This window comes from Alligator mississippiensis, chromosome 4, assembly GCF_030867095.1.
Source record: "Alligator mississippiensis isolate rAllMis1 chromosome 4, rAllMis1, whole genome shotgun sequence".
NCBI classification, from domain to species: Eukaryota; Metazoa; Chordata; order Crocodylia; family Alligatoridae; genus Alligator; species Alligator mississippiensis.
In genome coordinates, this window is record NC_081827.1 from 212779087 (window position 1) to 212805014 (window position 25928).

At 42.0% G+C, this 25928-nt stretch overlaps 1 protein-coding gene across 1 annotated transcript in view; it reads left to right on the top strand.

The window, feature by feature from the left end:
* Positions 1-25928, top strand: part of TLK1 (tousled like kinase 1) — a 136005-nt gene that overhangs the window by 74091 nt on the left and 35986 nt on the right. Inside the window, exons 4-9 of the mRNA XM_006265296.4 lie at positions 3303-3378; positions 16106-16152; positions 16790-16882; positions 22839-22928; positions 23744-23836; positions 25097-25207. Coding sequence (XP_006265358.1) covers positions 3303-3378; positions 16106-16152; positions 16790-16882; positions 22839-22928; positions 23744-23836; positions 25097-25207 — 510 coding nt within the window. The remainder of the gene's footprint in view (positions 1-3302; positions 3379-16105; positions 16153-16789; positions 16883-22838; positions 22929-23743; positions 23837-25096; positions 25208-25928) is intronic.

Here is a 25928-nt window from a genome sequence, read left to right on the forward strand (position 1 = left end):
AACGCTACTTTTTTGACGCATTTTAAATTATTGTGTAGGTTCTTACAACAGCTGCAGATGCAACTTTAAAAATGTATAGATATAGGCAGAATTTGAGATTAGTCAAGAGACTGAAGTTCGCAAATAAAATTGAAAATAATGAAGACTGAAGAAAAATCACAATCTCATCAATGCTTGGCTAAACCTTGGCAATCCATAACTTAGTTTACCTGCTCTGTTAACACAAAGTTAACTGTTTATACTGAATAAAATTGCACATTCCATTAGTCAACAAGCATGATTAAAAGCGGCATTTGTAAGCATGGTGCTATGCTTGCAAATAAACTTTTTATATCAAAGTTGTGCAGTCATAGCCAATATACCTTACTATTGCAGGAGTGCTGAGTTGTCCCTCAGCTGTCTGCGGTACCCAAACATTGTAAAAGGTAAATTTTGTCCCAGTCATAAGACATTTAAAACCAAAGTGTAATAATAAACTGTCTGAAGGCAAGAGTGCTAAGAGGTTATTTCTGTCTATATCTGCATAGATTCAAGATTTTTAAAAAATGCAATAAATAAGGAAATTAAATGGGTATTGAGTCTTTATATGTCCTCTTTGTAGCCTTTAAGAAATGGCAATTTCCAATAGTTTTGTAGCTTTAAGTGGTCCATTTTGAAAAAGATTCATGATTTTAGTATTTGCACCTGGGGTTTTTCTCAGAAATTAAATTTAGTTTAAAAAATGTACAAAGTATTATAGAATTGGAATATATTTAGAATTCTTTAGATCATGGATTTGAATTTGAATTTTAGTGGAATGTATTGTATTTAAAAAAAAAAAAATTTCAAACAAGCACTGGGTGACGAAGTTGGTAGTGCCCCTCTAGTGGCACGGTTTGGGGGATGGCCAGATGCCAGCCCGCATGGCAAAGGGGACAGGAAAGGTGTTTATTGCCCCTTCCATCTGGTCCTACTTGGGGACTACAGCCAGGGTCTGCCAGCCCTAGCCCCTGCCACTTGAACCCAGCCAGGCAAACTCTGGCTGGGGTTCCCTGGGGGGAGAGGAGAGGGAGGGAGGAATAAGCCCCCTCCCTGACCCCTTTGCCTCAGGGAGTCATACTGGCTGGTGTCTGGCCACACCCCCACCCCTGCCACTGGAGCAGAGATGGGGAAGAGACCCTGACCCTGAGGGCAGCAGCCCCTGTCATGGTGTCCTGGGGAGTGCAGCAGATGCAGCGGCTGGGGTTGGCAGACCCTAGCTGCAGTCCCCCAGTGAGAGAAGGTTCAGAGTGGGGAATAAACCTTCTCCCTGCCCCCTTTGCCATGCTGGCTGGCATCTGGCCATGCCCCCGACCCTGCTGCTGGAGCAGCAAGGGTAGGGGTGGCCTTGAAAGGGGAGGGAGGGGGAATTAAATCCCTTTCCCTCCCCCCCCATTTGCTTCAGGCTGCCACTGGGGCTGGCCACACCCCGTGCCACTTAAGCAGACCCCAGCTGGGGTCCTGGGAAGGGAGGGGGAATAAGTTTGCCCCCACCCTGGTTTGGCTACAGAGCAGAGGGGCAGGGTCAGTCCTGCTCTCTGGAGCAGAGAGCACAGCCCAGCCCAGGTCTGAAAAGCATGCTGGGATTACTGGGGGATGCTGATTTAACTTAAATCAGGAAGGGGTAAGTTCCATAAACCAGTTTGACCCAGATCTGTTAAGTCTGAAATTGCATTCAGTCAGGTTTATCTTAAGCCAGTTTCAGCCATTTTGAAACTGGTTTATGTGCACTGAACTTAAGTTATGTTGCAGTTTTAAACCAGTTTCTGATCACTTAAACTGGTTTATGTGTAACTTCTGTCCCTAGCCTGTGACACGCTTCAGCTGTCAGCATACAGGAAGTGGTCAGGACATACCTGTACTCTTGCACTTCTTAGCTCAGAGGTTCCCAACTCCTTTAGACTCAAGGTACCCCCCAGAAAATGCCAGCTTTTAGTTTTCTTTTTCTTTTTTTTTGCTATAGAAAAATAATAGAGCAATTTTTCAGTTGCAAAGAACTGAGACCACAGGAGATCAGCATGTTTTTAACACTATGTATTTGTGTGTGATATCTGAGTTTCTTTTGAATCAGGTTTGCACACCTAACAGTGCTAATGTTGTGTAGCACCCTGCAACACACTTGAAAAGATCTCAAGGCATCATTGTCTTAGCTGTTGTATCTATTTCTTGGAGTCAGACAGCTGATGCAATTTTGTGTTGTGGGATTAGTATGGTGCAAATCCTGGGACTGAGGGAAAGCAAATGTGACTTAAAGGCAAGGATTTTTGTGGGCTGTATCTTTTAATGGACCAACTGTATAGTTGGGTAAAGTTAGGTAAGGGTTTAAAAGCAAGGCATTCTTCATCAGGTTACCTTCATCAGGATCTGCCTTGCATTTCAGAAGCTTGTGTAACTTTATACTAACTACACAGCTGGTCCAATAAAAGATAGCACCAACAAAAATCCTTGCTCCCTGCTCACACAATTCCTGGACCATCACAGCTATGTCATTCCCACATTTGAAGATGTTTTTGTTCTTAGTCCCCCTTTCTTAATTATGCTATATGCACTCTAACTTTTGGGCTCATGACTCACATTTAACACTTAAATGCTCTACCTAGTCTATCCTAGGGTGTTTACTTCTAACCTGTTTATAATTTGTTTTCTTTTATTCTTAACGGGAGATTCATGACAAGGAAATCCATTGCAAGTGGTAGGTAGACAAAATTGGAGTAGTTAACTTTTTGAGCTATAGTCAAGGTGTATAAACTGTGTAACATCTAAATTCTTGGACTGCTGGTGTAGAAATGAAAATAAACAGTGTTTCTTTCTCCTCACTGATGCTGATATTCTAACTTGTACTGAATTGTTCAGTATTTGTATTACAGTAATGCCTAGAATCTTTAGTCAGGGATTAGTGTTTCATTATGATAGGCAATCTGTAAAGGCCTTGACACATGCCAGTTACCCTGTGACTGTGGTTAGTATTTATATTACTCATTCAAGTGGACAAGGTGGATACTGATTAGATGAAAAGAGTACATTTCTGTTGGTATATAAAGTTCTTTTGGGAGTATTTTACAGGCAGTTTTAATGAAGTAAAATAAAACTCTTCTTTCAGATCATCAATATCTGATTGACTAAGGATCATATTGTTGCTTTTTTCAGTTAAAATCTAAAATGACATCCCTACTGAATTGTGAAGTTAATTTATGAACAAGGATTTCTATTTACTGTACATAAAAATATAAATAACTACTGCTGTATGTAATTTTTTTGCCTTTAAAGACTTTTGTTTTTTGTAGACTCCGGAGAAGAAACAGTCAGAACCTTCCAGAGGAAGAAAGAGAAAGGCAGAGAATCAGAGTGAAAGCAGTCAAGGTAAACCAAAATATTCTGAATAGTAGCAAATGAGATGGATTCATTCATTTAATCAAATGACAGATGCATTAATACAAGACCTGGCGAGTAGATCTTGAGTCTGGACTGGTAATTGCACGTGAGACATGTCCAGGGTTGCAGTTAGTTCTTACAGAGATTTCATAGAATCATAGAAATAGGGTCGGAAGGGACCTTGTAGATCTTCAAGTCTGACCCCCTGCCTGGGCAGGAGGGAAACTGGGCTCAAGTGACCCCAGCCAGGTAGTCATCGAGCCACTTCTTAAAGACCCCCAGGGTAGGAGCCAGCACCACTTCCCTTGGAAGTTGGTTCCAGATCCTAGCCGCCCTAACTGTGAAGTAGTTCCTACGGATGTCTAATCTAAACCTACTGTCCAACAACTTGTGGCCGTTATTCCTTGTTATCCCGGGGGGTGCTAGGGGACACAAGGTCTCCCCCAAACCCTTCTGGTCCCCCCTAGTGAGTTTATAGATGGTCACAAGGTCCCCCCTCAGCCTTCTCTTGTGAAGGCTGAACAGGTTCAGGTCCTGTAGCCTCTCATTGTAGGGTCTGCCCTGCTGTCCCCGGATCATGTGGGTGGCCCTTCTCTGGACCATCTCAATGTTGTCCACATCCCTCTTGAAGTGGGGTGCCCAGAACTGGACACAGTACTCCAGCTGTGGCCTGTCCAGTGTCGCGTAGAGGGGGAGGATCACCTCTGTGGCCCTACTTGAGATGCACCTGTGGATACACGATAAGGTCCGGTTAGCCCTGCCGACTGTGACCTCGCATTGTCGGCCCATGTTCATCTTGGAGTCAATGATGACTCCAAGATCCTTTTCTGCCTCTGTACTCTCAAGAAGGGAGTTTCCCATCTTATAAGTGTGCTGCAGGTTACTGCTGCCCAAGTGCAGCACCTTGCACTTGTCAGTATTGAAACGCATCCTGTTTTTGTTAGCCCACCCTTGCAACCTATGCAGGTCTTTCTGCAGTCTTTCCCTCCCTACTAGCGTGCCCACCTCACCCCAAATTTTGGTGTCATCAGCAAATTTGAACAGGTTGCTTTTCACCCCGTTGTCCAAATCGCTGATAAAGAAATTGAACAGTGCGGGCCCAAGGACCGAGCCCTGGGGGACTCTGCTGCCCACTTCCCCCCAGGCTGAATATGACCCATCCACCACCATCCTCTGAGTACGACCCTTCAGCCAATTAGCAATCCACCTGACTGTGTAGGCATTGATGCCACAGTTGCCTAGTTTTTTAATGAGGATGGGGTGGGAGACAGTGTCAAGGGCCTTGCTGAGGTCCAGAAAGACTACATCCACGGCGACACCTGCATCCAATGCTTTTGTGACCTGATCGTAAAAGGCAATCAGGTTGGGCTGACATGACCTGCCCCTAATGAAACCGTGCTGGTTGCCCCTGAGCATCATCCCCAATGCTGGCCCATCACAGATGTGCTCCTTGGTGATCTCAAAGAGTTTCCCCAGGATTGAGGTAAGACTGACGGGCCTATAGTTGCCCGGGTCCTCCCTCCTCCCTTTTTTAAAGATGGGGACCACATTGGCTATCTTCCAATCATCTGGCACCTGGCCTGAGCACCACAAACGCTCATAAAGCTGTGCCAAGGGCCCAGCAATAACCCCTGCTAGCTCCCTCAACACCCTGGGGTGGAGAGCATCTGGACTTGCTGACTTGAACACGTCCAGCCCCTCCAGAAGCACTCTAACCCAGTCTTCCTCAACCTTAGGTCTTGAGGCGTTCCCCTCGAGTCCGTCTTGAAACACAGTGGGAGAGTCCCGGTCCCTGCACAAAAAAACAGAGGTGAAGAATTTGTTAAAGGTGTCTGCCTTCTCTGGCGCAACCACCACATTGTCCAGCACATCTTGCAGGGGCCCCACATTTCCTGGTGCCTTCTTCATCCTCCCTATATATTTGAAAAAGGACTTTTTATTATCTTTGATCTTGGACGCTAGTCCTAGGTCGATGTCCGCCTTAGCTTTCCTAACAGCCCCCCTACAGGCCCAAGCCATGGAGGTATACTCTTCTTTGGAGATACCCCCCCGCCCCCCCCCCCCCCCTTCCACTGGATGTACGCCACCTTTTTGGCAACCAGGCCTTCCCGGACGTCCTTGGTGAGCCAGGGAGGCTTTCGGGCACTCTTGCCCCCCTTGCTTCTTGTTGGGATTGTCACCCCTTGGGCCCTGAGTATCGTCTCCTTAAGGAACGACCACTTAGCTTGGGCACTGAGTTCCCCTGCCCTCGAGAACCCCAGCGCCTCTCCCACCAATCTCCTCAACTCATTGAAGCTGGCCCTCTTGAAGTCTAGGGCTACTGCCTTGCCTCAGGCCCTTGACACCCTGCGCTGGATGATGAATTCCAGCAAGCGATGATTGCTGTCACCCAGGTGGTCAAGGTCCTGGAGCCCCCTTACCAGATCATCGCCTGTGGCCAGGACCAGGTCCAACAGGGCATTTCCTCTGGTGGGACTGTGCACCTCCTGGGTTAAGTGGAGGTCCTCTATCTTGGCCAGGAACCTCCTGGAATGGTCCGACCTGGCTGACTGCTCCTCCCAGCAGATGTCCGGGTAATTTAGATCACCCATGACAACTACATCCCTTGCCTTAAGTGCCTCTGCAAGCTGGCCCGAAAATTCCTGGTCCAGCTCCTCCCCTTGGTTGGGGGGTCTGTAGTAGACCCCCACCATTAAATCCCTCTCCCCACAACCCCATTGTATCTTGACCCAGAGCACTTCAGCTTGTCCTTCGTCTGACCCCATTTTGCTGGCAGATGATGTGTATTGCTCTTTGACATAGAGTGCCACACCCCCTCCCTTCCTACCTTCTCTATCCTGCCTGTAGAGCCTATAGCCCCTAATACTAACTGCCCAGTCCTGGGATGAATCCCACCACGTTTCTGTAAGCCCCAGTATGTCTGGGTTTGAACTGGCTATTCTGAGGGCAAGTTCCTCCTGTTTGTTCCCCATACTCCGAGCATTGGTATACAGGCATTCATTCTGCCTACTTGTTCAGAATGCTAGCAGTTTTCATTTAGAGTGCTTCTGTAGGTAGTTTTTGTTGCAGGAGATGGGGAGAAAAATTGTTTTTAATATTCAATTGCTTACCCTGCAGAAGAATTTTCGTAATCATCTGAAATCACATGCTCCCCCTCCCACACAAAAATAAACCTTCATTGGGAGAGGATTAGAGGATTTGGGGAATCAGTAGATTGAAATAGATTACTTGTATTCTAGATTACATATCTGAATCCAGCCAAAATTGATTATTACACAGTCTGTCTTTGGCCTTTCTGGAATCTTTGGTCTCATGCCTCTTCCAACTCAGCAAGCATATACTTGTCTCCCAGGACACCATTATAATTGGCATAAATGATTAATAACCTTTTGGACCCAAAAGAGAGTTCACTGAACTACTGTCTCTTGCTTTGAGGTCTCTCTGGGTTAAACATCCAGTGCTAGCGAGAAAGGGAGGGCTAAGGGAAAAAGAGGACTGAATTAGCATTTAGGGTTTCTGTTTGAATCAGTAACTGCAAGTGCATAAGCCAGAATCTGTAAACCTCATTTTCTTGTCTTGTTTTTTTGTGGAGTTAATGCATATGCGCATGTTAGGGGGAGGTGTGGAGTGTTTTTGCAGGTTTTTTTTGTCGTCTCTGAATTAATACTTTACAATGTACTGGATAGACTTGATTACAAGGCAGTTCAGTTCAAACTACACAGAATTAGTCCTGATTATCAAGGCTTTTTTGTTAACATACTGTGGCAGTGCTGTTGCTAGCTGCTGATTTCCTCACCAAGAGTACTTACAAGGCTACCAGACTTAACACACTGGTGTGGAAGTTGGACCCTGTAGAGCTGCAGTCCAGAGACAATCAGGAAACCTTTTCTGGTACATGAAGGAATAGAATGTCAGCTGATTAAAGGAAAGTAGGGCTAACTGAAAGCCTTTAAAATAAACAAATAAAAGACAAGAAAAAGTGTTTGACAAATATTACTTGTACCAGGAAATGACCACAAGAGGAGAATGGTGCCCTTCAATATTGAGTCTTTGTAGAGAGACAGGGAAAGAAGAGTAATTAAAGATAGAAAATTCCTTCAAATGGAAACTTGACCTGCCATAGATATACAAGAGCAGTTTATTTTGGAATGGAGAGATCAATAATTTGAGAATGTTTGTTAAAGTGCTTCTAATGTACTTGAAACACTATTGATTGGATATTGTTATGACACCTTGACTCTCTGGAACAGTCTCTCTCTCACTCACATATATCTTAACAACATCCAAATTTAAGGGTTTAGGCTTTCTTAGCAGGAGGTAGTGATGGCATTAACATGGAGAGCTGCATTTCTTGTACTTCTTTACCATGTTAATGTTGTCAGTAGTTAAAAAAAACCTGAAACCTAGAATAGGATGGGTAAGGAAGTAAGTGGCTTGCATTTTAAAGTAATCTATTTTTAAACATTCTCTTTTGACACTGAAGTTATTCCAGGAAAAATTTAGTATCTGTTGTAAATACTAATTTCTGCCCTAGCTCTTTGTCTATCACAGTCTTTCAGTGATATAGAGTTAGGGATGTGAAATGCGACCCTTCGGCTAGATCTGGCTTACAGAGATGTTCTCCCTGGCCAGTTAGTCTGTTGGGAGGCTACTGGAAGTTAGGGGTGTGGCCTGCCACAGAATTCAGGCCCTCTTGGCCCCACTGGCCATGGCCATTGGCAGTGAGCTTGGCTTGCCATCATTGTCCCAGGCCTCTCCACCAGAGTCACTGCCTCCAGACCTGTCACTACAGTCAGACCCTTCACTCCTGCTGGACCTGCCACAGTGGTAGCAGCTGCCTCCTACCCTAGGCTGAATTCCACTAGCAAGGAGCCCTGCAGTCTGGATTCAGTTTGAGGTCCCCCAATTGAGTCTGAAGCCCCTGCATATAGAGAATAATTCAGATAGACTTTGCCTGGCAATAATATACTAGCATAAAAAAGCCAATGCCTTAAACAGCCTGACTAAAAGTCCTTCTCTTTCTTAAATTATTCCTCTCTGTCTTAACTCATAGTTGTTTTGCAAAGCTCATTTTAATGAAAAAATAACTTGGGAAAGTCTCCCACTGTTGTTCTTCTAGTACTCCCATCAATCTTGTCAGGCATAGGATTGATCAGTGGTGGCAAAAGTGAAAAATTTAGACATTTTGTAGCATAAACAACGTAATAGCAAAAATCCCACAAAAACTTTTTATACCAGTGGCACTAGAAGAACCAGATAATCTCCATTTCAGACTCCTGAAAGAACTGGTGTGCACAATTTGGTAGCAAATACATTTTATCAAATTAGGATGGTACTTTATAATTGGAGCAGAGCAAAGATAGGTATTTCATTTAAGGAACTAATCTGAGCAACTGCAGGCCCACTAGGCATACCTCAGTGGTATATAGGTAGATATCCAAGGGGGAACTGTGGAAAGGTCATGGCATGGATATACTGTAGTGCATGAAGAAGTACAAAAAGGCCATTTGCACAAATTTGTTTCCTGAGGAAGTTTTAGGGATTGTTTACATTGGTCCTCCCACTTTACTTGGCCCTGGTGAGACTGCAGCTGGTGTACTGTGTCCAGTATTGGGCCCCCCACTTCAGGAAGGATGTGGAGAAGCTTGAGAGAGCACAGAGGAGAGCCACTCGTATGATCCAAGGCTTAGAGGGAGGGCTGTACAAGGAAAGGCTGAGGGACTTGGGACAGTTCAGTCTGGAGAAGAGAAGGCTCAAGGGGGACTTGGTGGCACCCTACAATTACCTAAGAGGGGTGCACCAGGACCTGGGATCACCAGAGCTCCCCAAGGGACAACAGGGGCATAAGAAAAAAGTTCTTTATGGTGCAAGTGTCCAGGGTCTGGAACAAACTCCCCCCAGAGGTGGTGCAAGCACCTACTCTGGACTCTTTCAAACAGACAGGTGGATATGTTTCTTGCTGGAGTCACTTGATCCCAGCTGACTTCCTGCCTATGGTGTGGGGACTGAACTCAATGATCTCATGAGGTCCCTTCCAGCCCCTAATGTCTGTGAAATCTATGAAAAAAAAGGGGAGGGGTGTTGTCATCAGGGAAAACAGTGTTGTTGGGGAAGTATTGGGAGTTTTTTGAAGGGAACACATCACACAGTCCATTCATTGCCTCTTGCCACATGTTTAGTCCCTGCAGCAGTCACTGCAGTGTGGCCCAGGAACTCAACTACCTATCAGTGCTCCTCTCTTTCCTCCCCGCCACCCCTAACATGATTTCTAAATTAAAGCCAGGTACTTGCTCTTCTGTCACCTATTACAGTTCTCTCAGTTGTACTAACAAAGTTTTGGGGACTAGGGATGGGTCTGCTTGCTGGTGCCCAGATGGCATTTTTTCGTTTGTAGTCCTCTTGAGTTCAAGAACACGGAGCCGGGATGATGGGGGAACCATAGAAAGGGTTGAGTAGCTGTTTAAATGTTATTCATGCAGAGCTAGCCTCTTCATGAGGTCACAGGACATATGAGTACCGAAGGAGGGGGAGGCATGTTCATGCTAACTGCCACTCTTCAAGGAAACTGACTAAGAATGGGTTAATAAAGATGCAATAATGTGGAACCGATGTGGTTTCTGTTCTGGATTGAATGTGTTCAACTATTTAGTTGTCAAGAAAACAGACTCATATGTTTAAACAGGCTTCTATGTACAGTCTCCTGTATTTAACGATTCCAAGCTTTATAGACAAGATGGCACCTGAATGTTGATACACAAAACTGACCAACCTCTTGCAAGAACAATGAAAGCAACCATGTAAATTAAGACTATCGTATGAATTACCCAGCAAATGCTCTTTCAGCAAGATTTGTCTGCAGTCATAATATTGAACACATAATGCAAATTGTCCAAGAAAAGTTTAAATGAATTGCTTCGTCTGGCAGTATTTAAAGATGGGTGGACGACTGTACAAGCCAAGGGTTCATAAACTTTGTGATAAAACACCTCAACCAGTTTTTTACAAGAACATTGAATCAGGAGAAACTTCAGGGCAAATGAGTAGTGAAATATAGAAGTACTAGAGAAGATTGGAAAATGGGGAAGTATTTGCTCCGGTGACTGACACTAAAATGAAAGCAGAATGGGACATCATAAAGGAAAACGTCTACATTTTACTACACTAAAGCATGTCTCTGAAGGCCTAAACCTGCCTCTTAATGATTCCCTGAAGTTGGGCATGCTGGGAAAGTCCTATAAAAGCACAAAATAAGTTTATAAAACATGCAAAAGCTACATCTGTTATAGCCGCGATCTTTAAGAAGAAAAACATAGGAAGGATAGAAAAGTTAAGTGGAAACTTTCTAGAAAAGTAAGACTGGGAAATGTGATGTCACTTTAAAATGCATTTAGAAAAAGAAAGCAGGTCATCAAGAAATGGTGATAAATGAAGATGTTAATATAATTAAAAGTGAATGACACTTTTTGACAAGAAATGTTTTCTGGGTTCATCTGCAGAACTCTCATAATGTTCTACAAAATGTTGCTTCTGCGATTCTTACTACATTGGAATCGGACACAACACTGATGTCAGACATTCCTCAATTTATGGCCAAGACAGTCAACTTTTTGAGAATCAAAGCGCATCTCCACTCAAAAATCAGGAAGAAGTAAGACTGACTTTATTCATAGATGGGAAGAATTCTGCAGCCAGCCAACATGCTAATTCAGATTTAGTGAATCCAGGGTTCAAAGGTGGTATTGTTAGTAATGGATAGGATTGTTACAGCATTTGACTGGATTACTAAACAAAACCCCACATTTAGGGCTAGATATTGGAAAAGTACTTTCAAATGTTGCTTAACACCAGACCGTCTTCTTGTATTTGGTTCAGGAGTTCAGTTTGGGAATCTGCCAACTCTTGTGTTTCTATAACATGTTGGCAAGGACTTTTTACAGTGCAACATCTGACTCCTCATCTATTTCAGGATCTTCTATCTTCAGTTTCTGAAAGAAACTGGTCAGTGCTTGGAAATACATATGTAAAAATCCCTAAAAAGGCTAATGAAAAAGAGTGAAAAAGTCCATTTTAATTTATGCTATTCATTCTGGTTAGAAGCCATAAGGAAAAACTATGGTTATTAACATATTTTTGGAAATGCTAACACAACTCAACTGTTTATCATGCCGATTTATAGGATGGATAGTTTTGCCACTAATTATGATAACTATGTATGATGATAACACCATTAAAAAGTCAGGTGTTTAAAGTTAAGATATTTATGCAAATTTACTCTATCTTTTTTTATACTGTGCTGTGTTAACCATATCATAATGACTATGTATAGGGAAGTGTCATTTTCTGAATGTTGTCTTTAGAAACATAAGTCTGTTCTGTCTTTACTTTATAACATAGGCTGCTGACATGCATGAAAAAAACTCCAAACCCAGCACTTTACCGGAATAGGAAACACTTTAGTTTGACCCAGCTCGCCAGCATCTGTATAGATTGGACACCTCATCAGGGCTTTTTGACACTTTTTTTTCTAAAGCTGATTCAATCGGCTATTAGATAAAAGCACCAAAAAGCCCTGGTGAAGCACATAATCTGTACAGGCATTGGGTGAGGTGGGTCAAAGTAATGTGATGCTTCTTTTGGACATGTGCTGCACTCGGTGCGGGGGCACAGGAGATGAAAGTAAAGTACTGGTGATTTCCCACATTCCCTCTCCCCCCACATCTGTAAGCAGCCATAGTGTTTATTTAGGATATTTTTTTCTGGTCTTCTGTATGTATTAGAAGCCAAGGGACAACCCTCATTCTGCTCTCCTTTTTGGATGATTTCATCCAAAAAAAAAAGCTTTAAAGCTTTTCAGCTGATGACAGATAAGATGGAACTTTACATGAAAGGGTGTCCCCCTTTCATGCATGTAAATGTTCTTCTTAACTCCCCCCTGCCCTCCTCCCCCTAGAAGCTGAAGCTGAATCTAGAGGGGAGGGGTGGAGATGGAGAAAGGTATGAAATGCTGCAATTGTTTAAAACTGTTTTTGCTCGAACCATGATGAATAGGGTGTAGATAAATTTAAGGGAAGGGAAATTTAACCAAAGAATGTGCAAGAATTTACTAAACCACTTGAGTAAAAGTGTGCCTGCTTAATTAGGATTTCACAATTATGGATTCAGTATGTTCCAAAAACTCTGAGCTTTAGTTAATGGAAGAATAAGTCAATTTAAGCTGGGTTCAGTTAATGTGTTAGGCTGGTCACCACAAGGTTCTCTCTCAACGTGTTTGTTACAATACAGCTGAGATGAATATGTCATGCCATTGTGTGCAGATACGAACAGATTAGTTTAAAGTAAGTTTTTTCCGATTCCTCCTTTTATTCATCATTTTAATTTTCCTGGTTTCTTACAACTTTTAAGGAAACCATTTTGCTTCTAATATATGATATAAATTGTGTGCATTTAATGATGGGAGGAGGGAATATCATTCAGGATACTACTTTGTGCTGGTTGTAACAAGTTAGATAGTGTTTATAATCAGGCATCTGTCTACCATAGTGTGGTGATTAAAGTGGGTTCTGTAATAGTTGCAGGACAGATGCACCTTTATAGTAGCACTTATTGTAAATTAAGGAACAAAAGCATATAGGAGGTTCATGCTTGAGACATCTTGTGTATAGTCTGTTGCAAGTACAAATCCGTGTGTATCTTCCCAAAGTTTTTTTTTCTGTAGCTTGATTCCACAATGACAGCAACTAGTTATCTTCTGGTGCCCAGCAGTGAGAACCATGGAAGAGCAAAAGATAAGCATGTTTCAGGCACTTTTTTTCCAGTGTCTTCCTTTCATTGATGAAAGTAGCAATATCTTGTAGTGAAGGACTAGTTTTAGGGCTCAAGTTCAGGCACTTCAGTATGTTGGATGATGGTAAAGAGAATTCTGACCAACAGCTTCTTGGCAGAGGGAATTGGAAAATATAACCTGATATTTGCCATGTCATAGAATCATAGAGAAGTAGAGCTGGAAGGGACCTCCAGAGGTCATCTAGTCTAACCCCCTGCTTAAGGCAGGATCATCCCTATCCAAACCATTCTATACAATCCGTAATCTAAACCCTGCATAAAACTACCATCAACCCTGATAGACAAACCTAACACCCTAGCCTGCCACAAGTAAAGCAAGAACACCTCCAGTGATGGAGAGTGTACCACTTCCCTAGGCAGTCTATTCCACTGCCTCACTGTTCTAACAGCGAAGAAGTTTTCTGATATCCAGTCTAAATGTACTTTGCTGCAACTTCAAGCTATTGGTCCACATCCTCCTCTCTGCAGCAAGAGAGAAAAGATGCTTTCCCTGTTCCTGGCAGGTATTTGAAGACTGCTATCATGTCCCTTAAGCAACTTTTCTGGAAGCTGAACATGCCTAGCTCCTTCAGACTCTCCTCCTATAACTTGCATTCCAAGTTCTTTATCATCTTTACCCACCTCTGTACCCTCTTTTACTTTTCCACGTCCTTTTTAAAATGTGGAGCCCAGAACTGCGCACAGTATTTCAGATGAGACCTAACCTGTGCTGAGTAGAGACACTGTCACCTCCAGTGTCTTACACTGAATGTTACTATTGTTGCAGACCAAAACCACATTTGCCTTTTGCGTGACTGCAGACTTGTATTGAGTCTGTGATCTACCAAGACTCCCAGATCCTTTTCTGTAGTGCCGTCATCCAGTTAGGTGTTGTCACCTCTTTTATATTAATGTTTTTAATGATTTTTTCTGAGGTGTAACAGCTTGTATTTGTCCACATTGAACTTCATCCTGTTAGCTCTAGCCCAGCTTTCCAATCTGTCTTGAGAACCTTCTGAATTGTGCTCACATCCTCTAGTCTTCGCAGTCTTTCCCAGCTTCATGTTGCTTGCAGACTTGCTCAAGAAGCTTTCTATGCCAGCATCCAAATCGTTAATAAACATGTTGATCAGCACCAGGCCCAGAACAGAGCCTGTGGGATTCCCCTCAAAACCTCCTGCCATTCTGATATAGACCCATTAATAATTACTCTTTGCTTTTAGATATTGAGCCAGTTATCTCTTCACCAGTAGTTTTATCCAACCCACATTTCTCCAATTTGTTTATGAGAAGGTTATGTGGGATTTTGTCAAATGCTTTGATGCAGTCCAGATGCACTGTATCCACAGTATTCCCTTCATCCACCCAAATACTTACTTTGTCAAAGAAGATTGTTTTATTGACATTTGTTTTTCATAATAAATCCATGCCGGCTCCTTGTGATCCACCAGGTGCTTGCAAATGTCTTTCTTAGGATATGCTCCAATAACTTCCCAGGTATTGAGGTGTGAGGCCAACTGGTCTGTAATTCCCTGGGTCCTCCTTTTTTGCCCGCCCCCCCTTTTCTTTTTTTTTTAAGAAGGGCTTCTGTTCCCATCAGAGCACTCCCACTAGAACTATCTAAAATGTCCAGAACAGTAGAGGAAAAGAGCTATGAGGCTTCTTCCAGGTTTCTTCTCTTACCCTTCACTGCTGTAGCTTCCACGTGTTAGACTGCTGTAGCTTCCATTGCAGGTTAAAAAAAAATAGTGAGGCATGTCTTAGGGCTTATTTAGGCCCATGTTTTAAAGTGTCTTTGGAGAAATCAGTGATGCTCTCTGCTTTGGTGCCTCTTAACATACTTTCTTTGAGAGTGTTCTTTTGTAGCAGTCAACAACTTGGGACAGAATTTATAGCATTTGTTTGCAATCAATACTACTTTGTTCCCTAAGGAGAACTTTATAATTTGTACTTTTCTCTGCTTCCTTATTAAAGTAGTTTCATCTATTCACCTTTTATAAGGAGAGTTTCTTTCCCAGCTTCTGTTCTCTTACCAAGGTGTAAAAGAGATCCTCTGGTACTTATATGTATGTGTATGACAGTGAACCATGTGCCTGCTCCAGACAGTCTCTCTTCATAGCCTGTGGTTTTCTGCAGTTATTATTTAACGTACCTTTTTTGCATGGACGACAGCACATCCAGACTCATGACCCCACTTCTGGTATGGGCTTGAGTGCCATAATTTGAATTTCACTGTGGCTTGCAAATGTACGCTGACTTAAAAGGGAGAAAGCAATACCATCTGTTCAGTTAAATGATATTCCTTCTTCCCCTCTGTTCAGACCCTTACTCCATTTTTTTCTTTTTCCCATGTCACAACCCCCTAAGGGTTGGTGGTTAATTATTTTTCGTTTTGTTCTGAGGTTGGTATTGCTAGTCATGCTTATCATTCTCATTGTTTTTGCCTTCTCAGGCAGATTCATAATCTGATCTCTCTCCCAAAATTCCTCTCAGAAGGAACATAGTGTAGGCTAACTAGTTTATTTGACATACTGTGAAATCGTTGGCTCGGGAATCTGGAGAGGGGAGGCTCTTGGAACCAAATTTCAGGCCTGTCAGCATCAGATGCACTGATAGTCTAAAAGGGGATGGACTTGTTGCAAAGGTACTGGACTGGGAGCCAGGAGAACTGATTATATTTCTGACTTCTTTGCTTGAGGCTTTTTACGTGCATTGAATAGGTCAGAACCTCTGTGCCTAGTTACACATTTGTTGTTTTTTTTTTTTTTAAAAGGATTAATCATATTTACTTGCCTAATAGAGATTATGTGCATTATTCAGTTGTGTGGTAATTATAGCACTGTATGTTGTCATTTAATCTCTCTCTCTCTCTTTTTCCCCTTCTAAATTTCAGGAAAAAATATTGGGGGACGTGGTCACAAAATTAGTGACTATTTTGAAGTAAGTTTTGTGCTTTATTTCTGTAATGTTGCAAACAACAGTAGACAATACCATATTAAGTTAATAAACCTGCAAACATAAATGTAAGAAATAGTCTTCAGCCTTTATAGTTATCATTATATTCAGTAACCTGCCTTTATTTATGTCAAACATTCAAGTCTTGACAATACTGTGTGCTTGCAATTTTTTAATGATGATTACTAGAATGGATGGGGATTTGGTCTTTGAGGGAGGGAATATTTATGATGATCTATAAAAAAATAATACAAAATTCTATTTATGAGATCTAAAATGAACAGTGGGATGTTCTCTTGACCTTGCTGGAGTCAAAACAGGAAAGGAATGGATAGTTTTAAAATGTTTAGTTTTCTCGTGCACTTCAGAAGATGCTTTGAAAAAACCTTCAGTTATAAATAAAAAATATATGTAGAATAGTTTTCCTACACTTGCTCCTAACTTCTTATGTTTAGTAATACTAATAAACAACACATTTTATTACTTTCTGTAAAAGTCGATTATTTTCGACCTACACAGTTTAAGTTACAAGTGTTATATTTGTCTAAATTATATCATTTATTAAGTAAGTTTATGTACTTTGTTAAGGATATTCACTAACTCTAACATATTTCTTTCTCAGTACCAAGGGGGGAATGGCTCCAGTCCAGTAAGAGGCATTCCTCCTGCAATCCGTTCTCCTCAGAATTCACATTCACATTCCGCCCCCTCTTCTGTAAGTTTGACCTCTACAAATCTCTTCGTTTTCAGCATGCAGTACAAAAGTTCTTATTTACTGGAAGTAACCTACATTGATAAGTGCCTGCTAATAAATCTGTCCCACTATATAGTGGACTTTTCAAGAACTTTTAAGGACAAAATCTGTTCTTTTTAACAAAAGAAAACAAGTAATTAAGTTCAAATTTTAGCAAGTATGTTCCAAAAATTTTAGTTTTAAAAATTAGTATTATTGTCCTGAAATGCCACTGTTAGGCTAAGTACAGACATTTGGGGAGCTTAAATCAGGTTCAAAATGGCTGCCCAATTTAAACTTAGCTTATCTCAGTGCCAGCCTTATACTTAAAGACCCAGTCTCGGTGACTGGCAATCAGTCTAAAACTGTAACTGTACAGAAGTGCCATGCACACAAACCAGTCTAAAAATTGAAGAACCCGGTTTAAGATGAACCCAGTTTCATAGTTAGTAGGGTCGGTAGGGACCTGAGCAGATCATCAAATCTGACTCCCTGTCTTGGGCAGGAAAGAATGCTGTGTTCAAATGACCCTGGCTAGGTGATTTATGTAGCCTCCTTTTGAAGACCCCCAGGGTAGGAGCGAGCACCACTTCCCTTGGAAGTTGGTTCCAGGTCCTAGCCGCCCTGACTGTGAATTAGTGCCTCCTGATGACTAGCTTGAATCTACTCTGTCAACTTTTGGCTGTTATTCCTTATTACTCCCGGTAGTGGTTGGGGGAACAGGGACTCTCCCATTGCCTGCTGGTCCCCCTTGGCAAGTTTATAGACAGCCACCAGATCCCCTCTCAGCCTTCTCTTGTGGAGGCTGAACAGGTTCAGGTCCCATAACCTCTCCTCATAGGGTCTGCCCTGCTGCCCCTGATCATGTGAATGGCCCTCCTCTGGACCTTCTCAGTGCTGTCCACATCCCTCTTGAAGTGCGGCACCCAGAACCGGACACAGTACTCCAACTGCGGCCTGATCAATTTCACGTAGAGGGGGAGGATCATCTCCCTGGGCCTGCTTATGATGCATCTGTGGATGCAGGGACAAGGTGCGGTTAGCCTTCCGGACCGTGTCCCCACATTGGTGGCCCACGTTCATCTTGGAATCAATAATGACTCCAAGATCCTTTTCTGCCTCTGCACTGATGAGAAGGGAGTTCCCCAGCCTGTAGGTATGCTGCTGGTTTTTCCTCCCCAGGTGCAGTACCCTGCACTTGTCAGTATTGAAACCCATCCTATTCTCATCTGCCCACCTCTGTAACCTTTCCAGATCTAGTTGTAGCCTGTCCCTCTCTTCTAGCATGCCCATTTCTCCCCACATCTTAGTGTCAACCGCAATTTTGAACAAAGTGCTTTTCACCCCCTCATCCAAGTCACTGATGATGTTGAACAGTGCAGGCCCGAGGACCAAGCCCTGTGGAACCCCACTGCCCACGTCCCTCCAAGTTAAAAATGACCCGTCTACCACCACTCTCTGGGTGCGGCCCTCCAGCCAATTTGTGACCCATCTGACTGTGTAGGCATTGACACAACTCGCCTAATTTTTTAGTGAGAATGGGGTGAGAGACAGGGTCGAAGGCCTTCTTAAAGTCCAGAAAGATTACATCCACTGCGACACCTGTGTCCAAGGATTCTGTGACCTGGTCATAGAAGGCAACCAGGTTGGTCTGATAGAACCTGCCTCTAATGAACCCATGTTGATTGCCCGTAAGCATAATCTCCCCTTCTAGTCCGTCGCAGATGTGCACCTGGATAATTTTCTCAAAGAGCTTTTCCAAGACCAAGGTAAGACTAATGGGCCTATAGTTTCCTGGATCCTCCTTCCTCCCTTTTTTGAAAATGGGGACCACATTGGCCCTTTTCCAGTCTTCTAGCACCTGGCCAGAGCACCAAGAGTGCTTGTAAAGCAGTGCTAGGGGTCCCGCAATGACCTCTGCCAATTCCCTCAGCACTCTGGGGCAGAGATCATCAGGACCTGCTGATTTGAACACTTCTAGTCCCACCAGAAGTTCCCTGACTAGGTCCTCCCTGACCCTGGGTCTGTCTGGGATCCCAGTGGTGGGGATGTCCCGGTCCTGCTCAGAAAAATGGGGGCAAAGAATTTGTTAAAGATGTTAGCTTTGTCATCTGGTGCAACCACCACATTCCCAAGCGTGTCCTGCAGAGGCCTCACGTTACCTGGTACCTTCTTTTTACCTACTATGTATTTAATAAAGGACTTATTGTTATCTTTGATCCGCTCGCTAGTCTGAGTTCCGTGTCTGCCTTAGCCTTCCTAACAGCCCCCCTACAATCTCGAGCAATGGAGGTATAATCCTCCTTGGTGATGGCCCCTCCCTTCCATTGGGTGTATGCCTCCTTTTTAGCTTTGAGATTTCTCTGGATGCTTTTGGTGAGCCATGGGGGCTTTTGAGCACTCCTGCCCCCTTTGATCCACGTTGGGATTGTCATCCTTTGAGCTTGGAGGATTGTCTCCTTAAGGAATGACCACTTGTCTTAGACTCCCAACTCCCCTTCTCTCCAGGACTTCAGTGCCTCCGACTAGTCTCCTTAGCTCATTGAAATCCGCCCTCCTGAAGTCCAGGGCTGCTGCCTTGCTGCAGGCCTTTGCCACCCTGCACTGGATGGTGAATTCCAGCAGGCAATGATCACTATCGCCCAGGTGGTTGAGAACTTGCCGTCCCCTCACCAGATCATTGCCTGTGGCCAGGACCAGGTCCAACAGTGCATTTCCCCTGGTGGGACTGTGCACCTCCTGGGTTAGATGGAGGTCCTGTAACTCAACTAGGAACCTACGTGAGTGGTCAGACCTGGCTGACTGTTCTTTCCAGCAAATGTCCGGATAGTCTAGGTGACCCATGATGACCACGTCCCTTGACTTAACTGCCTTTGCAAGCTGACCTGAGAATTCCCTGTCCAGCTCTTCCCCCTGGTTGGGTGGCCTGTAATAGACCCCCACCGTTAAGTCCCTCCCCCCCCCCGACTCCCTTGTATTCTGACCCAGAGCACTTCAGTATGCCCCTCCTCTGACCCAGTGCTGTTTGCCATGGATGTGTAATGTTCTTTGATGTAGAGCACCACACCCCCACCTTTCCTCCCTGTTCTATCCTGCCTGCACAGCCTGTAGCCCTTGAGGTTTGTCACCTAGTCATGCGTTGGATCCCACCAAGTTTCAGTGAGCCCCACTGTGTCTGGGTTTGTGTTAACTAGCAGGAGGGCAAGTTCCTCCTGTTTGTTCCCCATACTACGAGCATTAGTGCAGACACATTTAAGGCCTCCTGAGGGTGTATGCACCCCGCCCCAGGACTATTCTGGCCCCTGTCTCTTACCTGGGTACTTCTTGTGCTTGTTGCATGTCTTGGCTGGGCTGTTCTTGTGAGTGTCTCTTGGTTCAGTGTTCTGTGGCTCCCTCCATACTCATCCTCCCCTTCCCCCAATGAGCCTAGTTTAAAGCCCGTCGGAGGAGATCAACCAACCTGAAAGAGAACACACTTACCTTTGGGGGGAGAGGTGAAGCCCATCCCACCTGAGTATGTCTCTTGTTCTGAAGTATGGGTTGCGGTCCAAAAAACCAAAGCCTGCCTTGAGACACCATTTCCGAAGCTGCAAGTTGACCTCCCTGATGCAGGTCTCATGGTGTTATCCACATCCGCTCACGGTAAGGACAGAAGAGAAGACCACCTGTGCCCCTGTCTCCTTCAGCTTGCCCCCCAAAAGCTTGGTAGTCCTTCATTAGGCGATCTGGGCTTCTCCTGGCCTATGTAGTGTCAAATTTATTTGATTTAAATCAAACCAGTATATGGAACTTCTGTACACTTACACTTCCCCTGTGCAGCCCTGGCTGCTCTTTTCATTCCTTCCCCCAACTAGCCAGCCCTCTCAACCCCCATCCCACAAGCCATTCTGGGTGCAGCCGCTTTTATCAGTGTTAATTGCTGCTGGAGCTGAGCAAGTAAGTCCTGGTGGGGGTGTAGGTTTACTGGGAGGGGACCTCCCCCCAGTGGGTTATGCCAGCCCTGCACTCTCACGCCTCCACCCCAATCCTGACTTACCTGATATCAGGTAGCCGTCTAGGATCAATTTAACCTGCCCCTAACATCCCCAAATGTCTCTACTTAGCCTTAAAGTCTAAATAGAAGCTCAAAATAATGTTGGCCGTACAGGCAGATGTAACAATTGTATTGATACCAAAAGATACTAATAGAAGCTGCTTATGATGCAACTGTTATGTCTGCATGATTCTGTAGTGCTACAAATGGGGCCAGATTGCTCCATCACTGTTTCATTCAGGGTCAAAGTTAACACCATTTAGCTAACTTCTATGGCTGAAGCATCATGCTGATGTAGTAGCGACAGCTGATGTGCATTTCTGAGTAGCAGCTCCCCCTTCTCCTTTTTAAGTGGCTAAAATATGTCCTTGTTTATTTCTGTAATATAAACTTTTGTGTAAATGACTGTATGGTGTGGATATGTGGTAGTGGTTTGATTTCTACATAATTAATTTTAAAACACATTCACCATCCCTGTCCCGTCCCTCCCCACCCTAAGGAATTTGAAAAGCAAGGCATAATATCTGTTTGCATATGCCCAAACAAAACTTTTCTTCCAGATGTGCTTATAATTACAGTTGCTGATTACATAGATTTTTTTGGTTTAATATATAGTAAGAGTTAGTCTTTACTACTAATGTTTGAAATGCACAATTTGGGATATAATTTGAAAAGAAATAGGTTTTCTTCATCTAGTATCTTGTGATTCCAGTATTGAGTTTGTCCTTACATAATTCCAGATGGCAGGACCCATTCTGTCCATCACAGAAAGGGTTTAATGCAAAAAAAAAAAACACAAAACCCACAAAAAAACTCTACACTTTACACAAAACTACACCAAAAAACCTCTGTTTTCTTCTGAATGGTAACATGTTTGGAATTAGTCTACAATTGCTTTATGTTCTGAGCAACAGAGCATCAGGGAACCTTTGGATCTGGCTAAAATTTCTTCCTTCTTCCCTGGGTTTTTTTTTCTTAGAAGTTTCAGACTAAGGTGTTGTATATCTGGATCCATAATATACAACAGGTTCCCTTGTTTTGAGCCTACCAATGGCAAAGAGGATCTCCAAAAATAAAGGGAAACCCAGCTTAGTTATTTTCAAATTGACAAACCTTATTCTCAAAACAAAAGCTACTTGAGGGACATTGGGAAAGGTTGCAAGTTGTTATACCGATTGCTTACCAGCAAGGTTGTTAGACTTGGTATATGAGAGTTATTAAATGAGGTGTATTTATCCCATTTAAAATCTGTAGTCAATAGAAAAAACTTGGATATCAACATTCATTTATATGTAGTTGTGACTGTATTTCAGCACTTTTTAGTCTGTTCCTCTTGTGATATGTATCAGTCTGTTGACATTTCAATTAGTTCACCTCAGTCTCTTCTATTTAATAGAAAATAAGATTAAATCTCTTTTTTTTCCTGGAGACAGATGATAGAATCTGTGGGGCTGGAAGGGACTGAGACCTCAAGGCTCATCTGGTCTAACCCCTTACCCGAATACAGACATTCTATTTCTAAATCATCCCTGCCCAGTGATTATCTAGCCTCTTGAAAGCCTCCAGTGAAGGAGATTTGGACAGTCACCCTTAACTGGAGGATGTGTTGCGCTATCTCCAATATATGTGATGTTTAATGAAACATCAATCGGTATTAGATACAATATTTTAAGTGAAGTCTAACAAGATCTTTATAAACTTTATACCCTAGATAAAAGAGCTGTCTATACTTTATCTTCATGTCTTTGATATGTATTTTACTCTTTTAACTAAAACTACTAAATAATAAGGAAGGAGTCGGGTAGATATTTTTCAGCTTTTTGTAATCTTTATACAAATTGTGTTAATCTTGTAATTTGAATATTTTAATTTGCAGCTGATCTCTTTTGTTTATTCATGGTTTAGGTTCGACAAAATAGTCCTTCTCCTACTTCATTAGCTTTTGGGGACCACCCTGTTACGCAACCAAAGCAGTTATCATTTAAAGTTACTCAGGTAAGCGCTTTTGAGTAGAAATCTCTCATATCATTTTGAGTATACATGAAAACATCGAGCAGTGACTGTTTCCCTGTTTGGTATCTGATTCAGGACCACACTCTAGGAAATGTACAGGTTCTGAAAGCGTTTTTAGAAGTTTGCTAAAAGATTTAGGTCTCTGTTTATAGTCATTCAGATTTCAGTGTTGTACATTCACTTTTTCTTCCACCAAAGCATCTCATGAGCCACTAATGTTTACAGATGAATGCTTCATGCCTTGCTCAGATTTCTGTTATGTGATCATAGACGCAACGTTTTCTCTCTGAGTCAGTAAATTAAATGGCTGTAGTCATATCAAAATTCAAAAGCAAACTGGGAGCTGAAAAAGAAGATGGTAATTAAAATGATGAGCGAGTGAGGTCACAACCTCTCAAACCTAAAAAATCAAAGCTAATTACCAGTGGCAATCCTCTTTTACCTTTTTACCACTGCAAGAGCATTTGGTCTGGCACATCCAACTAAATCCTGTGACCCTCTGTCTTTCTGAGTTGTTTTACCAAGGGTATGCTCAATGGGACATACTTTTTTTTCCATCTGTGTGTTCACTCCTAATGAACAAAACAGGTTGTTCTTCAGCAGATTGGCTTTGAGTAAATGAAGGAATCTATTATCAGTTTAGGTGTCTCATCCCAACTCTACTCAACTGAGCCTATTAAAAGATAAATACAAATCATAATTAATAAAGTAAAATAATATTGTACAATGAAAATTAAGAAAATCGTGTTTTAAATATTGAACAGTTGATTTAAATACTGGAACCTGTTTTTGTTTAGACTGATCTCACAATGCTGAAATTAGCGGCACTAGAAAGTAATAAAAATCAAGACTTGGAAAAGAAAGAAGGTCGTATAGATGACTTGCTCAGGGTAAGTGTTAAATGCTAAAGAAAAGCTTTATCTTAAAAACCAGTTGTTGGAGCTATATCTATATAAAAATATAAATACTCAATCTGAATCGATACTTTTTCTGAGAGAGCACGTTCTGATAACCAAAGAGATTTTTTTTCTTGCTTCAGTATTTAAAAAAATGCTTTTTGTCATTGCCAATTATTGCATGTGGTTACAGACTTTTTGAGGCTTTGAGAGAGAGGTTAATATTGTATTTACAGTGTGTTAATAAATTTGACTTGTTTCTGTTATATTTTCATATGATAGTGTTCCTGATTTAAACATAAAGCACAGCGCTTGTCAATAGCAAAAGTATTACAGTGTATATTTCTAGGGTACTTGTGATAACTATTTGGGAACAAAATGGCTGCCCTTAATCAAAAAAATAGTAAAGTACACTGGAAAGTATTGAAACAAAGGAGTTGTATGGTTAAGCTCCAGGGTTTGGGATGAAGAAATGAGCTTAACTGATGTCGATTAATGATGTGAACAAAAGGAGACGTCCAAGGAGACCAGAAAAATAAAATTTTAAAGATGATGAGTAAAGCAGACTTTAACATAACTTTCACCAGTTTCTTGTGTTTATCCCCACTACATATATTTACATATACAATATTTTTTATTTTTACATTCAGTTGTATAACGGTAATAGATATAATATTTAAAGAATGCCATTGTGTTACAGTTAGAATAATTTTTACCTCAGAGGTTTGAAATCAGATATGACTATCAACATTTTAAACTATTATTAGCTTTTTTGCGAAGATATCCAGAACTTTTGTCACAGCCTGAATTTTTATTTTATTATGAAATATGAAAGAGATTACTGTGTTTCCATTTAATTGCTGAAACTCTTTGTGAAAAGGCACTGGAGCTAGAATTGAAACTTCTATTTTATCATGAAAGTGTAGAAAAGGCTAATGTATTAAATTACATGCAAACTGTCCTCTAAAATAGAATATAATATGTATGGTAGCCAATATTCTGGTGTGCAGCTTTTGGGAATTATGAACTTGAGGAACTAAAAAAAAAAAGGCAAATAAAGCCATCACTAGAGATTTGAATAGATCTATGCACCAACAATTAATTGTTTTTGCTTATGTAAATGTTAATGTGCTTTTCATATTCTAGTTTAATGTCAAGCATAATGTACATGTTAATAAGTTACATATTTTATTTTTAATATTTACACCAGAAAGATTTTAAATGTTTTAAAGTTTCATTTGGTATGTTTCTTAGGCTAACTGTGATCTTAGAAGGCAAATAGATGAGCAACAAAAGTTACTTGAAAAATACAAAGAAAGATTAAACAAATGCATTTCAATGAGCAAGAAACTTCTAATTGAAAAGGTAAGTTGAAACATTACCTTTGCACTAGTTTTGGTAGAAAGCACTATAGGTCTGTTATCCCATCTGTTTTAACTTGTTCATAGAAGATTCATAGAAGTTAGGGGCTGGAAGGGAGCTCACAAGATCATCAAGTCCAGCCCCACTGCTCTAAGGCAGGAAAGACTGCTGAGGTCAGATGACCCCAGCGAGGTGGGCGTCCAGTTGTCTTTTGAACATCTCCAGGGAAGGTGACTGTATATAACATCTGCAAATCTCCTTTGAGGATGACATTTTCCTGCTTGTTCTCAGTTCAGAAGTTATTATTTTTAAACTTGAGACACTTCTGAGTTATGGAAGAGTAGGAAAATGGATTTTTAAACTGTTTTCCTTTTTGTTCATCATTAATTCAAATATAGTTGATCATAAAAGATGTGAACTTAATATATGGCTAGTCCTCTAAGTGGCTTCCATTCTCTGTGGGAATTTTGAGCAAACTTTTAAAATAAAATTAGAAATGGTTGAAAAAATACATATGAACATGTTCTGCAGGGAACATGCAGAATCCTTTGGTGAAGCACATAAGGGAACTGGGATAATTTCCAATGTAAATCATTTAATGCCATCTTCTGCCTTCAACCCAGTACTAAGAGCAGCCAAGGTGTTAACTTGCCCCTCTGTCATCCCATTCATTTGAGGTGTGAACTTCAAATTTAATGCTATCCTTACTAACCAAATTTTTCTT